General features: G+C 40.8%; 1 protein-coding gene and 1 pseudogene across 6 annotated transcripts in view; one reads left to right on the top strand and one right to left on the bottom strand.

The window, feature by feature from the left end:
- The window catches only part of ERCC6 (ERCC excision repair 6, chromatin remodeling factor), an 86091-nt gene extending 80734 nt beyond the window's left edge, over window positions 1-5357 (top strand). For 4 of the 6 annotated variants that reach the window (XM_004465775.4, XM_023590942.3, XM_071215885.1 and 1 more), the window contains 3 exons: window positions 2581-2785; window positions 3224-3299; window positions 4322-5357. In XM_004465775.4, the coding sequence (XP_004465832.2) occupies window positions 2581-2785; window positions 3224-3299; window positions 4322-4744 (704 nt within the window). In that variant the 3' untranslated portion in view covers window positions 4745-5357. The remainder of the gene's footprint in view (window positions 1-2580; window positions 2786-3223; window positions 3300-4321) is intronic. The other 2 variants (XM_071215886.1, XM_071215887.1) reach the window with 1 other exon arrangement.
- A 3959-nt stretch (window positions 5358-9316) lies between these two features.
- LOC105746816 (protein FAM204A pseudogene) lies at window positions 9317-10297 on the bottom strand (annotated as a pseudogene).
- Between the last annotated feature and the right edge of the window lie 5550 nt (window positions 10298-15847).

Below are 15847 nucleotides of genomic sequence, written 5' to 3'. Positions count from 1 at the left end.
TTCGCACCCAAATGGACCTATAGTTGTGGGCAACAATCTATACCATGTGGGTCCAAAATGACCACAGTTGCTCAGGTAAACTGATGTAGCACCAGACCCTCTCCCTGCCGGGGTGGGGATGGATCCTCTGGAGTGTCCAAAAATCTAATCTCTGTGGGCCAAATATGCCTGCAGTTGCCCCGAGAGGCTAGGGAAGTACTGTCCCTTCTGCCCTTTAGGGGTGGAAATGGAATCACTGATGCCCAACAGTTGAGTCCCTTTAGGCCGAGAATACCTGTTGTTGCCTGGAGAAGCTGAGGAAACACCAGCCCCCTCCCATCCTATTAAGGAATGGGGTTGGATCCACAGGCACCCAATAGTTCAGTCCCTGTAGGCCAGAAGTACCTGCCATTGTCTGGAGATGCTGTGGAGACACCAGATCCCTCATATCCTATTGGGGTGGGAGTGGATTCATAGGCACCCAGTGGGCTAGCCCATGCTGACTGAAGGTCTACCATTGCCCATAGAGGCTGAGGAAACACCAGCCCCTTCCCTTCCTATTGGGGATTTGGGGTAGATCCACAAGTACCCACCAGTCCAAGCTATGTGGGCCAAAAGCACCTGCAGTTACCCAGAGAGGCTAGTCAAACACAGTCCCTCTCTTGTCCTATTGGGGATGGGAGTGGAGTCACAGGTGCCCAACAGTCAGGCTTGTGCAGCCCAAAACTGCCTGCAGTTGTCCAGAGAGACTGAGGCTGAGGGAACACCAGCCCCCTCCTATCCTGTGGGGGGACAGAGGTGGAGATGGGCTTGAAGGCACTCAACAAACCAATTCATGTGGGCTGAAAACTCCTGCCATTGCCCGCAGAGGCCAAGGATACCCAGCACCTCTCCTATCCTATTGGGGTGCAGGCATGCAGCCCCAGGTGATCGAGTATTCAGGCTGTGCCAGCAAAGAGCACTTGCAGTTGCCTGGAGAGCCTGGTGCAGGTCCCACCAGCTTCCTCCCTGCTGGAGGCAGGGCTGGAGCCTAGGCTAGGGCTTGGTGGAAAGAAGCCAGTCCCGGGAAGTGGATATGACTCAAGTAAGATGCCAGCTTTAGGACTATTAAGTATCTGTGTTTTATTGTATCAAGGAAGTATTAATCAGTTCTAATTTTGTGAGTATTTTTGTCAGGAATGGATATTAAATTTTGTCAACGTAAGGTGTTTTCAGCATCTATGGAATGTCCATCAATGGAGACGATAAAACATATTAAATAGATTTATTATATTGATGGATTTCCTAATAACATTGAATCACCTTGAGTTCTGAGATTAGCATGGTATATTATTTTCTTTCTTTGGTGTTGGATTTTCTTTACTAATGTATTTAGTATTTTTCCATTGAATATTCATAAGCTATATTTGTAATTTTCTTTCTTTGTACTATGTTCATCAGGTGTAGTTGTCAGTATTATACTTGTTTCATAAAAATAATATGAAACAAGTTTTCCTTCACTTTCAATGCTCTAGAATAATTTACATAGCATTAGGCCTATCTGGTCTTTCGAAGATTTGTTAGAATTCCTCTGTGAAACCAGCTGGACCTGATGCTTTTTGGTATGGGTGGTTCCTTGATAACTTTCTCTATTTCTAAAATTATTGGGCCATTTAACCATTCTCTCTTAACTGGGTCTGTTTTCCTGGGAAATTTCTATTTTGCCTAGGTTTCAAATGTGTTTGCATAGAGATACACAAAATATTCTTGTGACTTTTTAAATTTTTTCTTCTGATTCAAGATAATTACCCTCTGTCATTTATCCTTTTTCATTTTATTTATTAAGTTAGCTAGTAATTTGTCTGTATTATGATTTTTGTTTCAGTAAGTTGGAATTTTTGGTTTATTAATTAGATCCATGGTTGTTCTCTACTTCATTAATTTTTTTAATCTTTATTATTTTCTACCTTTTGGATAGGTTAGTGATAGTGTTTTGATTTCGGATGGTTTTAGTTGAATTTCCTCCATTTGTAACTTTGACTTAGAAACTTACTTTATTTTTATTGCTGTAAATGTTTAAGGCTATGAATTTTCCTCTGATCACATTAAGTGCATTTAATATACATAAAATTAATTATTTTTTTTAGAAATCCATAATTCTGGTTTGTATTTGTCTCTTCACTTACTGTGCTTATTAATAGAAGGTATTGTTTTGTTGCTTGGTTTCTAGGTAGCAGGGAAGGGGTTAAGTGTTAAACTTGGCATAAAGCATTATGCTTCATTAACAGTATTTGGAAAATTCACTTGTTGGAAATGCGTTCAATGTGAGGGCACTCAGGCTTTGAGCCAGAACTGAGGTTGAGGCCTCGTTTTGTCACCCTCGACCGAGGGTCCTGGGTGAGTCACCGTGGCCAGTGCCCAGTCTCTGGGCAGGGACAGTAGTGGTCTTCCCTGAGGGTGGCGGGGAGGAGATACTGGCACTGGCGGAGTCCCGGCCGTAGCTGTCCCTGGAGAATAGCGTTGCCTTTTCTCCACCGCAGCACAAGGGCCGGTTCTGGAAGAGGAGAGGTGTGGCTGGGACACACGGGGCGCCCCTTTGACAGTGCCCTTTGCTCTTGCCAGTCGGTGTTCACAGCGTCATGAAACACGACGTCATCGAGGATGGTGCCAATCCTGACTACGTGCTGGTGGAGGCAGAAGCCAACCGCGTGGCCCAGGACGCCCTGAAAGCGCTGCGACTCTCTCGTCAGCGGTGTCTGGGGGCAGCATCCGGAGTCCCGACCTGGACAGGCCACCAGGGGATTTCGGGCATACCAGCAGGAGTAAAGTAAGAGGTGCTGCCCTGCCGGGCTCTGGAGGGGGGACGAGGGGGGTGCTGGAGGCGAGGTCGCGGTGGCCAGAGGTGCTTCCTCCTGCCTCCTGAGCGAGGGGGCCTGTGCCTGAGCCTTCCTCAGCCAGAGCTGGCCATAGAGGGCCCCCGGCCAAGGGGCAGCACGAGGAATTACTGTGGATCCAGCGTGCTCCTGCCTGCAATTCCAGGGTGGTTTCCACCATCTGCCAAACGCAGGATGTCACGTGGTTCTCACTCTGAGATGTAGCGGAGGAATCCAGGTGGGCAGAAGAGAAACTTTGTTGCTATGAAAGAAAACCAGATGGACAAAAATTTTTCCAGGAAGACTTTAGTTGTTGAAGGATTATTTTGATCTCTTAAGTTGCAAAAGCAAATACTTACATTTTAACTACTGTAATTGTTTTCCTTATTTAGGAGTAGATTTGGTCAGAAAAGGAATTCTAATTTCTCTGTCCAGCCTTCTTCAGTGTCTCAAAAAGAAAAATGCCAGGTACTGTGACAGCCTGTGTGCATTTTGTGTGTGAGACTTGCTTGATTGAATGGCCATGAACATCTCACCAGACCCTGGATGTGAAAGGAAATTGCACATCACTGGTAGAATGACACAATAACGCTTTGTAAATGGTAGCAGTAATTTTCTACCCTCAGAAAGTTGAGGCAGGGATAGAGAGGGATGTCACTGCCCAGAGAGCCTGCCCCGGGGGCCCCAGGCCAGGGGACGAAGGTTTGGGCATCCGCCTTGAAGGCCGGCACCGTGGTCTGCCCACTCCAGGGCCCAGCTCCCTGGAGAGCATCTATGGGAGGAGCTGCTCCTGAACCCAGCGTTCAAACGCCGTCGCTGAGCACTGTCCTTGGTCCTTCCTGGTTAAGAGCTATGTTAATAATGAACTCTGGAAACTCCCAGGTTCAGACTCTGGTTTAGACTGATGTGACCATGTAAGGGAGAGAACCTTTTTGATGTCCCCTGTTCTTTTAGCAGAAGGGATGTGAGACCCTTCCAAAGTCAGGGCTGCGTTATACAGCAACCAACATGAGGTGCAGGGTAGGAAAGAGTAAGACTTAGAAGTGAAGAAGTTTAGTCCTGATAGTGTTCCTTACTCCACAATGCCTAGGTAAGGATAAAGTGGGGAGAGAACAGAAATTTTCGACCACAGAAGCAGAAAAAGGACCTGTGATTCCTAGAGAGACACTTTCCTAGAAACCTTGTTCAGAAACCAGTCCACCCCGTCCACTCTGCTTTTCTTTTCCCTTCACCTCCCTCAAAATACAGATGAAGGAAATATGACCATAGTTTTTCCTTTTTTTTTTTTTTTTTTTTTAGGTAAATGGTCTTTAATAGTCATTGGGCTCTGATGCTTAATTCTCCTCCTCTGCCCTTGTATTAGATGGCTTCTCATTTCTTTCTCCCTGGGCACATGTATTTATTTTATGGCCTCTCAAAGCCTTTCAGAGAGGGAGTGGGGGCCTGAGCTCAAAATTAAATATTGAAATGCAGCTATTTTCTTTCTCCAGGATGGTGTCTTGAAGAAAGAGGGGAAAGATAATCTTCAGGAGCATTTTAGTGGAAGGGCAGGAGATGCACACTCCTCAGCTGGGGCTCCCTCTTCTTCTGCGCTTTTGGCTAAAATGAGAGCCAGAAACCATCTGATTTTGCCAGAGCGGTTGGAGAGTGAAAGTGCACACCTTCCAGAGGCTTCCGCCCCAGTGCCTTCCGCCACGGAACATGACGGCCTTTTGGTAGAAATGAGAAACTTTATTGCTTTCCAGGCCCAGGTCGATGGCCAGGCCAGCACCCGGGAGATCCTGCAGGAGTTTGAATCCAAGTTATCAGCATCACAGTCCTGTGTGTTTCGAGAACTGTTGAGAAATCTTTGTACTTTTCATAGGACTTCAAGTGGTGAAGGAATTTGGAAACTCAAGCCAGACTACTGTTGATCATTATTTTCTCAAACCTTGAATTGCCTTTCTATAATGGGAATTTCTGACTGTTAATCTAATGATTAATAATCATCTTTTTATTGACAGAAGTTGACTGCACTTAATATTTACTTTGAATGGTGTCTACCTCATAATTAAAACTTGAAAGAAGAATGAACTCTTCCCCAAAGCCCCAAAGTTTTAATAATGCTAACGAATGGAGAAAATTTGGGATTGGTATTTTCCTTATTTGGGGCACTATGAATTATGTTTATATTATAATAAAAGCAGGGACCCAACAGTTTCTCATTGGAGCACATTTGTACTTTATTCGTAAGAGGCTATCAGGGAGCTCATTACTACTCATGTAGAAATTTGGGGGCAGAAATCTCAAGACTTTGTTTTTTATTGATACTAAAAAACATGTCATTTATTCCATCTGATTTTTCCATAAACAAGTACATTGGTATCTGATAGCAGCGTTTTTTATGCATAACTTTTAAAGGTTTCAATTATTGTTTGCCACCAAGACAAAGTAAAGAATGACGTAGCTTGGTAATAAATGAGGTACATTTGGCATAATGTTATAGTGTGCTCTGTTTTAAATAAAAGAGATCTCTTGTTCCCCTTACAGTGACTGTTGATTTTAGGGAAATTACATATGTTATCATAAAAATAAAATTCAGGCAGAACCAAAAAGTACAAATCAGACAACACACACACATTCTTCACTCTAGAACCTGCACCCCAGAAATAACCATCACCCCATTCCTCTCTATTTAAATGCTGATAGATAGCTTTGAAAGTTTTCCATTTGTTCAATTTGCTTTGCTAAGGATGCTGATTGTTTTATATTAGAGCATCGTTGTTCTCCTTATCCAGTGTCTAATTGCTTTCCTCTCTCTCTCTCTCCCTCCCTCCCTCCCTCCCTCCCTCTCTCCACCGCACTCTTTTTCCTTTGCATTCATTATGACTCTCCCTGTTTTGGGGGTTTGGGTTTCAGCCGTGTCTGTGCTCTTTCTGGTGGGTGATGTATTTACAGTTTTATGGTGGTGCTGTTTTGTTGCTCAGTCTCTTTTTTAGCCTGTTTCTCTTGTTTGCTTCTCATTGTTATTTATCATCTCATCTTTTGAGGTGTTTTCTTACAGTGCATTTTGTTTGTTCCTTAGATTGTGTTCCCTTGCTCTCCATCTTTTCTCTCTTTTTGCCTTCCACCCACGCCATTTATTTATATCTTGCTCATGTTTAAAGTGGACAGCTGGGTCCTGCTGTCCTGTGTGCTCTTCTCGGTAACCCCAGAAGAAGGGGCCTGGGGCTGGGGTGGGGAAGAGCTCTGCTAGGGCTGCAGGCAGCTTTGCTTGGAGGGCGCAGACTTGGCTTTCTCTCTTGGGAGAGTTTGTTAAATAGCTTCTCCAGGGACCACTCCCTGAGACAGAAGAGGTCCTGCTCAGGCATCAGGAGCCACCAGGTTTTCTGTCTTTTTGGATTCTGGCTTGTTCAATTTTTGCTATCTTTAGTTTGGTTTATTATTTATTTGGAGAGGAAGGTTGTTTCTCTCCTTTCTGCTGTCATTTTAAACAGGTCAGTAAATCTTATTCCTGAGTAGTTGCTTGAGAGAAGTGAACTAATGACTGAGAGAGCGGGTGTAGCTCAGTGGTTGAGTGGCTGCTTGCCATGCACAAGGTCCTGGGTTCAGTCTTTGGTACCTCCTAAAAACAAAACTAACAAACTAAGAAACCATCTCTCCTCAGGGAGCAGATGTGACTCACTGGTTGAGTGCCTGCTTCTTCTGTACAAGGTGCGGGGTTCAATCCCCAGGACCTCCTAAAACAACAAAAACTAATGATCTGTTTCTGGGAAGTTCGTTATTTTTATTTTTGTAATCATTAGCCTACAAGAAAATTGTGTCAACCGTGTTCTGGAGGTGAAGTAAGTACCAGCTATCATCTCCAGTTCTTAGTTGTCCATTGTCTAAAACCTAAGCCACATGCAGCTAGAGAAGTTGTAGCCTCGTGTTGGTCTAGGAGATGCTGTCACTGTGTGTAGTGCTGCAAGGCAGCCCTGGTTCCAGCCCTTGTCTCAGCATCTCCGGGCACTTCGAGCAGGTCACTGCCCCACAATGCATCTTAACATGGATGTCTGTGAACACGATGCTCACACCTCCCAGATGGTGGGACTCTCAGAACAGTGCTCCAGCATCATGGTTTACCAGCATAGGATAATTGAGGTGTTTAGATAAAATGTGATTTGTGGAACATTAAAAATTCTAAAGATGTATTTAATGTGTTCCATCAGTCTGGAGTTACAAATAAAGCATTTTTAAATTTTATTAAAAATTTTAATTCCTTCATTAATACACAGATATATCATCACTGTTAAGACATATCGAGCTATACTCTGCCTCCCACCCCACATCAACTTAGTCCTGTTCCCGAGCTAACTGCTGTTTGGCAGGGGTCCACCCAGGCTCTCTTCTGTGCATTTACCTGGCTCCAGGTCACGTGATGTGGCAGGGACCGCTGCTTAATGTCCGTTTTCCCTTTCTTCCTTTAATAAGACTCCTGGCCACGGGGCTGCTCAGCTCATGACCCTATTTCTCAGCCTCTCTCACCATTAACTGTGGCCACGTGACTTAAGATTTAGGCAATGAGATGTGACTAAAACTTCTTTGTTGGGCCCTTGAAAACCACTCCCTTTGACATCTCCCATCTTGCTGGCGGGGCTGCCAGTGGGAGGCGGCGTAAGCAGGGACCTGGGTCAAGAGATGGGAGTGGTGTGTTGAGGCCAGAGGCATTGCCAACAGTCTCGAACTGCTGTCCTCTGGCCTGTCCCTTGAGAGGGAAAGAAAGTTCTGGGCTGTTTAAACAGCTAGTTTCATTTTACATATGTGTCTTACATAAATGGGATTCTACCCTCATTATTTTGCAACTTACTAGTCACTTACCGTGTATGCAGACAGCTTTTCATTCCTGGAATTAATGATCTGCATTATTTCATGGAATTGCTCCATTAAAAATTACATAGATTTAAAATTTTGAAGGGATGTAGTGAAATTACTTCCTTCAGTTCATCCTCCACAAAAGCCTCCACTTCTCCATACCCTTGCTAACACCAAGTGGTCATCAGTCTTGGCGGTTTTTCTTACCAATCTCCAGGTTGGAAATAACTTGTTTTTAACTTGAATTTCCCTGATTATTAGTAAAATTGCAGATTTTCATGTTTTTGGCCATTTGTAGGTTCTCTACAGTGCTGTTCAAATATGCCTAATTTGCCTATGGATTATCTTTCAGATCCTCCCCAAACAAAAATGAAAAGTCAATTGTCACAACTCTTACTCAGTAGTCCATTCTTTTCTCCACCAACTTTATCATACTTTATCATAGGCTCAAATTTATCATAAGCTCAATCACCTATTTTTGGATAAGGAATGTAGACTGTTTATTCTTTTTCTTTTTTTACATATTCTTTTTTCTACACATTCTTTTTCTTTCTTTTTTTTTTTTTTGGTAATTGTCCTGAGTTTTGTTTATTTAATATAATTATACCATTTTCTCATCTAAAACCACCTCATAATTTAAAGAATGACATGGCTGAGAGATTCAGGAAGATGTTTCCAGGCACAGCTGAATTTAAATCCTCCTCCAAATAGTTTGTCTTTTCTGTAATGAAATATTTTATCTGAACCTACATGAAAATCAATTGCTTTTACCATATGACTGTGAAGTATCAACTAGAGGCAATACTTTTACAAATGATTAAAGGTATTTGTAAAAACAGCATCAATTGAGACTTTCTTAAACTTATAAACAAATGCATTATAAACAAATAATCCTAAAAACAAAATTTCAAGTTAAGTACAGTTAAACTGAGTACAGACAAAGTACAAGGAGCTCATTGGTAATGCTATAGCAAATGGATAAAACATAAAACTTGATTTTATACTGTAAGTTATATAAGTCATAAAACATCTTTTTCTTGTGTGTATGCTAAGATTCCATGTATAAATAACAGAATGTTCCATTTCATGCACTTCAATAGGATCAACTCTTTAGAAAAAGCCAGGAAAGATTTAATCAACTCCCAAATTTTATGCTTTTTCTTTTTTTTTTTTTTAAAGATTTATTTATTTCTCTCCCCTTCCCCGCCTCACCCCGGTTGTCTGTTCTCTGTGTCTGTTTGCTGAATCTTCTTTGTCCGCTTCTGTTGTTATCAGCGGCACGGGAATCTGTGTTTCTTTTTGTTGCGTCATCTTGTTGTGTCAGCTCTCCATGTGTGTGCGGCGCCATTCCTGGGCAGGCTGCACTTTCTTTCGCCCTGGGCGACTCTCCTTATGGGGTGCACTCCTTGCGCATGGGGCTCCCCTACGCGGGGACACCCCTGCATGGCAGGGCACTCCTTGCGCGCATCAGCATTGCGCATGGGCCAGCTCCACATGAGTCAAGGGGGCCTGGGGTTTGATCCATGGACCTCCCATGTGGTAGACGATGCCCTAACCACTGGGCCAAGTCTGCCGCCCTGCTTTTTCTTTTATCAATTTCCTGATATTTATCATAAACTGGAAAGTCTTTTCAGTAAATTAAGACATGGGGTCTAGAAATATCTGGAAGAGCTCCAACAAGTTCCATATATCCCATGTTTGGTTTTGTTTTCCCATCTTCTCTTTGCCTCCACCCCTCATGCAAGGTTCTTTTTCTGAACAACCTGTGAATTTTCAGCAGCCTTTCTGACTTACCAAGTTGTGGTAAGCAGGAGCTTTGGCAATTTTTACACCAAGCTCTCAAGTAGCTAGCTCGTTGCTGAATTCCTTGGTTTTCTCAATATTCCACTCTTTCTCAGCCTGGTCTTTGCACTTTTCAAGACCTGGCATCAATTTTTTTTTTTTTTTTTTTTTTACACAGGGGATCAAACCTATCATTGACCCCAAAACACTGAGTGAGCTCCTTCCGCTGGTAAGCATTCACTACAAGATGCCTCTTCAGTCTTCAGCTTATCATTCCTGGAATGTTTTCTCTTTTTCCTCCTGAGTCTTGACACTGAATTTTTCTGTTCAGAATGTTTGTTTGTTTGTTTTTATACAATTCTTGAAATGTATTCCACATATGTAATGAAATTCCAGAAGGACACTTTTCATAGGAATTTTTTTTTATTGAAGTATATCATTCGTACACGAACACACATAAACAGTAAGTGTATAGTAAAGATTGTGAACTTACAAAATAAACATACATAATATCACACAGGGGTCTCATACATCACCCCTCCACCAACACTTTGCATTGGTGTGAAACATTTGTTACAAACTATGCTAGAGCATTGTCAATATATCACTACCAACTATATTCCTTATCTTATGTTTGGTGTATTTTTCCCCCAAGCTATACTATTTTTCTTTTTCATGTATTTTTGTTACAGATATTGTAAACTTGCAAAACAATCATACAGATGTGTAGATTTCCCATACAACTCCACGCCCTGGTGGAACATTTGTTACAGATTGTAATATCGTCAAGCTATTACTACCAATCATGGTCCATACCATACATTTGGCCCACTTTTTCCATACACCTCCATCGTCAACATGGTATAGCTTGGCATTGATGCAAGAATATTATAGTATTGCTGTTAACCACAGTCTATAGGTCACACCAAATGTAGTTTTCCCATGTTTCTCCATATTCCCATCTTCATAGAAATTTGGGCTTACCTCTGTTTCAGTTTTTGGTCTTTCTGTAGGGGAATCTGAGATTTTTTATTTTCTAGTGGCCTGATCTTCTTTATCTTCCTGTAAGTTGATTCCAGAGTTCTCTACCTTGGCTTCATCTTTGGAATTCTACTTAACATTACTTTCATTTCCTTCTGGTGTAGAATCTCTAGCCTGTTGACATTCTCATTAACTGGAGCTGTTTTCCGGGCCAGCCATTCTAAACTTGAGCTCTTTCTCCCATTGAGAACCTTTCTCTTTGGCTCGAGTGGAACAGAGAGAACCTCTCCCCCCCCAGCAGGCTGGGGAAGGTGCTACAATGCCCCTTCCAAGGAGAGTCCCCATGAGCTGGGGCTGAGGGCCTTTCCAGCCCACCCTGAAGCGCCTCGGCTGGGAAGCTGCAAACGTGCAGCTCTGGCTCCCTCCTCTGCTGCTCAGGGAACTCCAGGACCTGCCCGGACAAAAGAGATGGCCCAGAACCAGCCCAACCCCACTCTGCTCTCTCCTTTGACTCTGTCATCTACAGTGCAAGTCCCCTTCTTCTCCTCCTTCACTGTTGGTCTTATTTTTGTGCCTGTTTTGTTCCAATGAACCTTAGAATCAGTTTATAAAGTTCCACTAAAATAGAGTGACTCCATTGATTGAGATTATCTACATTAGTATACATTAATTTGAGTATAATAGACTTCAAATCAATATAATTTTCCCACTAGTATCATCATAGATCTCAATTTATAAAAAAGATTGTATTCTTGGATACAATGTTAATTTTCCTCATAAAGGTCTTAGGTGTTTTATAATTTGGTTGGAAATCTCTTATATACAAATGCGGAGAAATAGAGTATCTGTATATCCACTTGTTCATATCTCATCATTTGGAAGTTTTTAGCTTAAATGGAACCAAATTTTTCAGTCTTTCACCTTTTTTTTTTTTAAGAACTTCTTCCCCAACTAAGGTCAAGTGCATTCTTCTAATTCTGTGATGGATAAGTAGTTTTTCTAGTACCTTTTAATAAAAGAGACCATCCTTTCCTTCCCAGTTTGTAATGCCTTCTCTTTTATTATACCCACTTTCCATATATCATGGGAATGTTTCTGGGCTCTGTATTCTGTTAAATTGGTCCATTAAACTTTGCCAATAATGCACTCTTTTAATTGTAGCTTTATCATTGGTCATCAGGTATGGTAGAATGATTTCCCTCATCTTCTAAAAGACCTTGGTTATTCTTGGACATTTGTTCCATTTAAATTTGGGGATGAACTTGTCACATTTTGTTTTTTTCTTGTTTTTTAAATACTGGTGAATAGTACATTTACTAGTCTGTACATTTACTGGGGGGAGTTGTTTTTGATATTGAGTTTCTCACCTATGAATAGAGTATTTCACTCCATTTATTTAGACATTCCATTATGTCTTTAACTTTTTTTTTTTTTAAGGTTTCTTTATTTCTTCCCTATCCCCTCTGCCCCACCTTGTTGTCTGCTCCCTGTGTCCATTCGCTGTGTGTTCTTCTGTATCTGCTTGTATTCTCATTAGGCGTCTCCAGGAACCGATCCTGGGACCTTCTGGAATGGGAGAGAGGCAATCATTTTCTTGTGCCATCTCAGCTTCCTGGTCTGTTGTGTCTCTTATCGTCTCTCCTCTGTGTCTCTTTTTGTTGCATCATCTTGCTGCACCAGCTCTCCACTTGGGTCAGCTCACCATGTGGGCCAGCTTGCCTTCACCAGGAGGCCCCCGGTATCAAACCCTGCGCCTCGTATATGGTAGACAGGAGCCCAATCTCTTGAGCCACATCTGCTTCCCTCACATATGTTTTATAACAAGCCCAAACGTATCTTATAATCCTAAATACATGCTATAGTAAGTGGCATCTTTTTTTAAAAAGGTCACGTTTTCTAATTTATAAAAATCCATTGTTTTTATGTATTGGTCTTGTGTCTAACAATCTTGCTGAACTCTTATTAGTTCTAATTGTCTATAAATTGTCCTTCATGTACCAATCATGTAAGATGTAATTAATGACAATTTTATTTCTTCCATTCCAATCCTTATATTTAATATATTTCCAATATGGCAATGAATGTAAATGTAATGGTGGGCATCCTTGTATTGTTCCTGACATTGAAGATAAAGCTTCTGGAATTTTGCTACTAAATATGGCTGTTGTTTTCTAATAGATGGTCTTTATCAGGTTAAGGAAATGTTCTTTCCAGTCCTGTTGTCTACGGTTTTTTGTTTTTTTTTTTGGGGGGGGGGATTTATTTTTTGTTTTTTGAGGTGCCAGGGCCAGAGATTCAATCTGGGATCCCTTATGTGGGAAATTGGTACTCAACCACTGAGTCACATCGGCTCCCCTGAGTTGGTTTTTTCATTCATTTGTTTGTTTTGTTTTGTTTCATTTTTAGGAGGCACCAGGGACAGAACCCAGGACCTCCCATGTGGGAAGCAGGCACTCCAACCGCCTGAGTCACATATGCTCCCCTAAGTTTTTTATTTTGTTTTTAACTTATTAACAAATGCCAACTGTTTTTAAGTGCTTCCCCTGTATATATTGATATGATTGTAGTTTTTTCTTTAGTATTTGCCTTAATGTAGTGGAATACACTGTTAAATTTTCCAACATTAAAATATACTTTAGGGAAGTGGATTTGGCTCAACTGGTAGAACATCCACCTACCACATGGGAGGTCGAGGGTTCAAACCAAGGCCTCCTGACTCGTGTGGAGCTGGCTGTGCGCAGTGCTGATGCACACAAGGAGTGCCCTCCCACACAGGGGTTCCCTGCGTGGGGAGCCTCATGCACAAAGAGTGCACACCATAAGGAGAGCCACCCCACGTGAAAAAAGTGCAGTCTGTCCAGGAGTGGTGCTGCACACATGGAGAGCTGACGCAGCAAGATGACACAACAACAACAAAAGAGACACAGATTCCCCGTGCTGCCAACAAGAATACAAGCAGACACAGAAGAACACACAGTGAATGGGCACAAGAAAGCAAACAACTGGGGAGGAGGCGGGAGGGGAGAGAAATAAATTTAAAAAATATATATTTTAGTCTTCTACTCCTGGTTGCTCTCCAGCAAACAGTTGTAGGTGGTGAAAATTGTCAAAGTAAACAACTAAAACAACCATTTAATGTCTCTGGAAATTGTACTGTAGGCATACAGCACCCCAATTAGGGGTGCATATCTAACTGGGAGGGGCAGTCCACGAGCATATCTCATCTTTCCCACATCCGAGGTACAGAGGCTAAAGTTGTGCAATTAAAAAGTATAATAACTGAAATACAAAATTTACTAGAGGGGCTCAACAGCAGATTTGAACTGGTGGAAGAAAGAATCAGCAAACTCAAAGATGAATGGAGTTTATGCTATCCAAAGAATAAAGGAAAAATAATTTTAAAAAATGAGCAGAGCCTTGGAGAAATGTGGGACACCATTAGCTGTACCACATATGTGTAAAGGGAGTGCCAGAAAGAGAGGAGACAGAAAAAGGAGGAGAAAAACATTTGAAGTATTAATGGCTGAAAACATCCCATATTTGATAAAAAACATTCAATTACACATCAAAGAAGCTCAACAACTCCAAGCAGCATAAGGAAAAAGAAACCCATACCCAGATACATAGTAAAAATGCTGAAAGCCAAAGACAAGGAGAAAATTTTGAAAGCGGCAAGGAAAAAAACATCACTACAAGGGAACCGCAATAAGATTAACAGATAAATTTCATTACAAACAATGGAGGCCAAAAGACAGTGGGATGACATAATAAAAGTGCCAAAAGAAAAAAAAACCCATCAACAAAGAATCTTATATGCAAAAACATCTACCTTTCAGAAATGAAGACTAAATAAAAATAATCCCACACAAACAGGAACTGAAAGAATTTGTTGCCAGCAGAACTGCCACATCAGGCTGAAAGGAAGTGACCCCAGAATGCAATCCAAATCCTCACACACAAAAAATGCAATAAGCACCTGTAAAGATAATTACATAATTATGAAAGAAAATATAAATGCATATTCCTCCATTAGTCCCTTAACTGGTTTAAAAAGCAGATATATGAAATAAACATGCATTTAATTGCGTTATTTGACCTATAATATATTTGACAAAAACAGCACAAAGGAGGAGTTATTATTAAAGAAATGATACTGGATGGTAACTTGAACCCATAGGAACAAATGGGGAAACCAGAAGGCTAATATAACAAAATATAAATATAGACTTTTCTCCTTTCTTCTCTCAGCTTCTTTTAAAGATATGAATGATATACAGTAAAAATTATAACAATGTATTATTGGGTTTGCACTGTGTGTGTATGTGAGAGAGATACGTGTAGCAACAATAAAAAGGGAGAAGAGGGTATAGGGCTGTAAAGGAATAATGTTTCTCTATTTTACAAGAATTAACTTAGTATAAATCTGAAGGAGATTCTGATAAGATGTAAATGGTAAACCCTAGAGCAGCCCTAAGAAAATAACTCAAAAATATATAATAAAAAATCATTAAAAGAATAAAGATATTGCACACTGGACAATATTCACTTAATGCAAAAGAAGGAGTAAAGAAGAAGTAGAGTAACAAAAAAAGACATGAGACATAAAAAACAAAAAGTAAATTAGCAAACATAAATCTATATCAATAATAACATTAAATGTGAATGGATTAAACAATACAATCAAAAGGCTGAAATTGTCAGAGTGGATTAAAATTAAGATCCAACTGTGTGCTCTTTGTAAGAGACATCCTTTGATTCAAAGATACAAATAGATCGAAAGTAAAAGGATGGGAAAAGATATATCATGCAAACAGTAACCATAATAAAGTGGAGTGGCTATACTGATAACAGACAAATAGACTTTAAAACAAAAATTGTTACCATTCAGTGGAAAAAGAGTAGCCTTTTCAGCAAATGATGTTGAAACAACTGAATATCTGCATGCAAAATAATTAAGTTGGCTCCCTACCTCAGACCATATAAAAATGAACTAAAAATGGATCAAAGACATAAATGTAAGTTCTAAAACTATAAAACTCTTTGGAAAAACATAGGCTTAGAGTTATATGATCTTGGGGTTAGGCAATTGTTTCATAGATATGACACCAGAAGCACATGCAACAAAAGGAAAATAGATAAACTGGACATCATCAAAATTACAAATTTTTGTGCTTCAAAGGACACCACCAAGAAAGTGAAAAGACATCCACAGAAGGTGAGAAATTTTTTTTGATAATTTGTTATATACCTGATGAGAGACTTGAATACAGAATATATAAAGTGCTCTTACAGCTTAATAATAAAAAGACAACCCCTTTTAAAAATTGGTGCTGGAACTGAATAGATATTTCTCCAAAAAATACATAAATTGCCAATAAGCACATGAAGAGATGCTCAACATCATTAACCACCAGGGAATT

Source organism: Dasypus novemcinctus, chromosome 6 (genome assembly GCF_030445035.2).
Source record: "Dasypus novemcinctus isolate mDasNov1 chromosome 6, mDasNov1.1.hap2, whole genome shotgun sequence".
In the NCBI taxonomy this organism is placed as follows: domain Eukaryota; kingdom Metazoa; phylum Chordata; class Mammalia; order Cingulata; family Dasypodidae; genus Dasypus; species Dasypus novemcinctus.
Note: the sequence above shows the minus strand (reverse complement) of the source record. Positions and strands in the feature narration are given on the sequence as shown.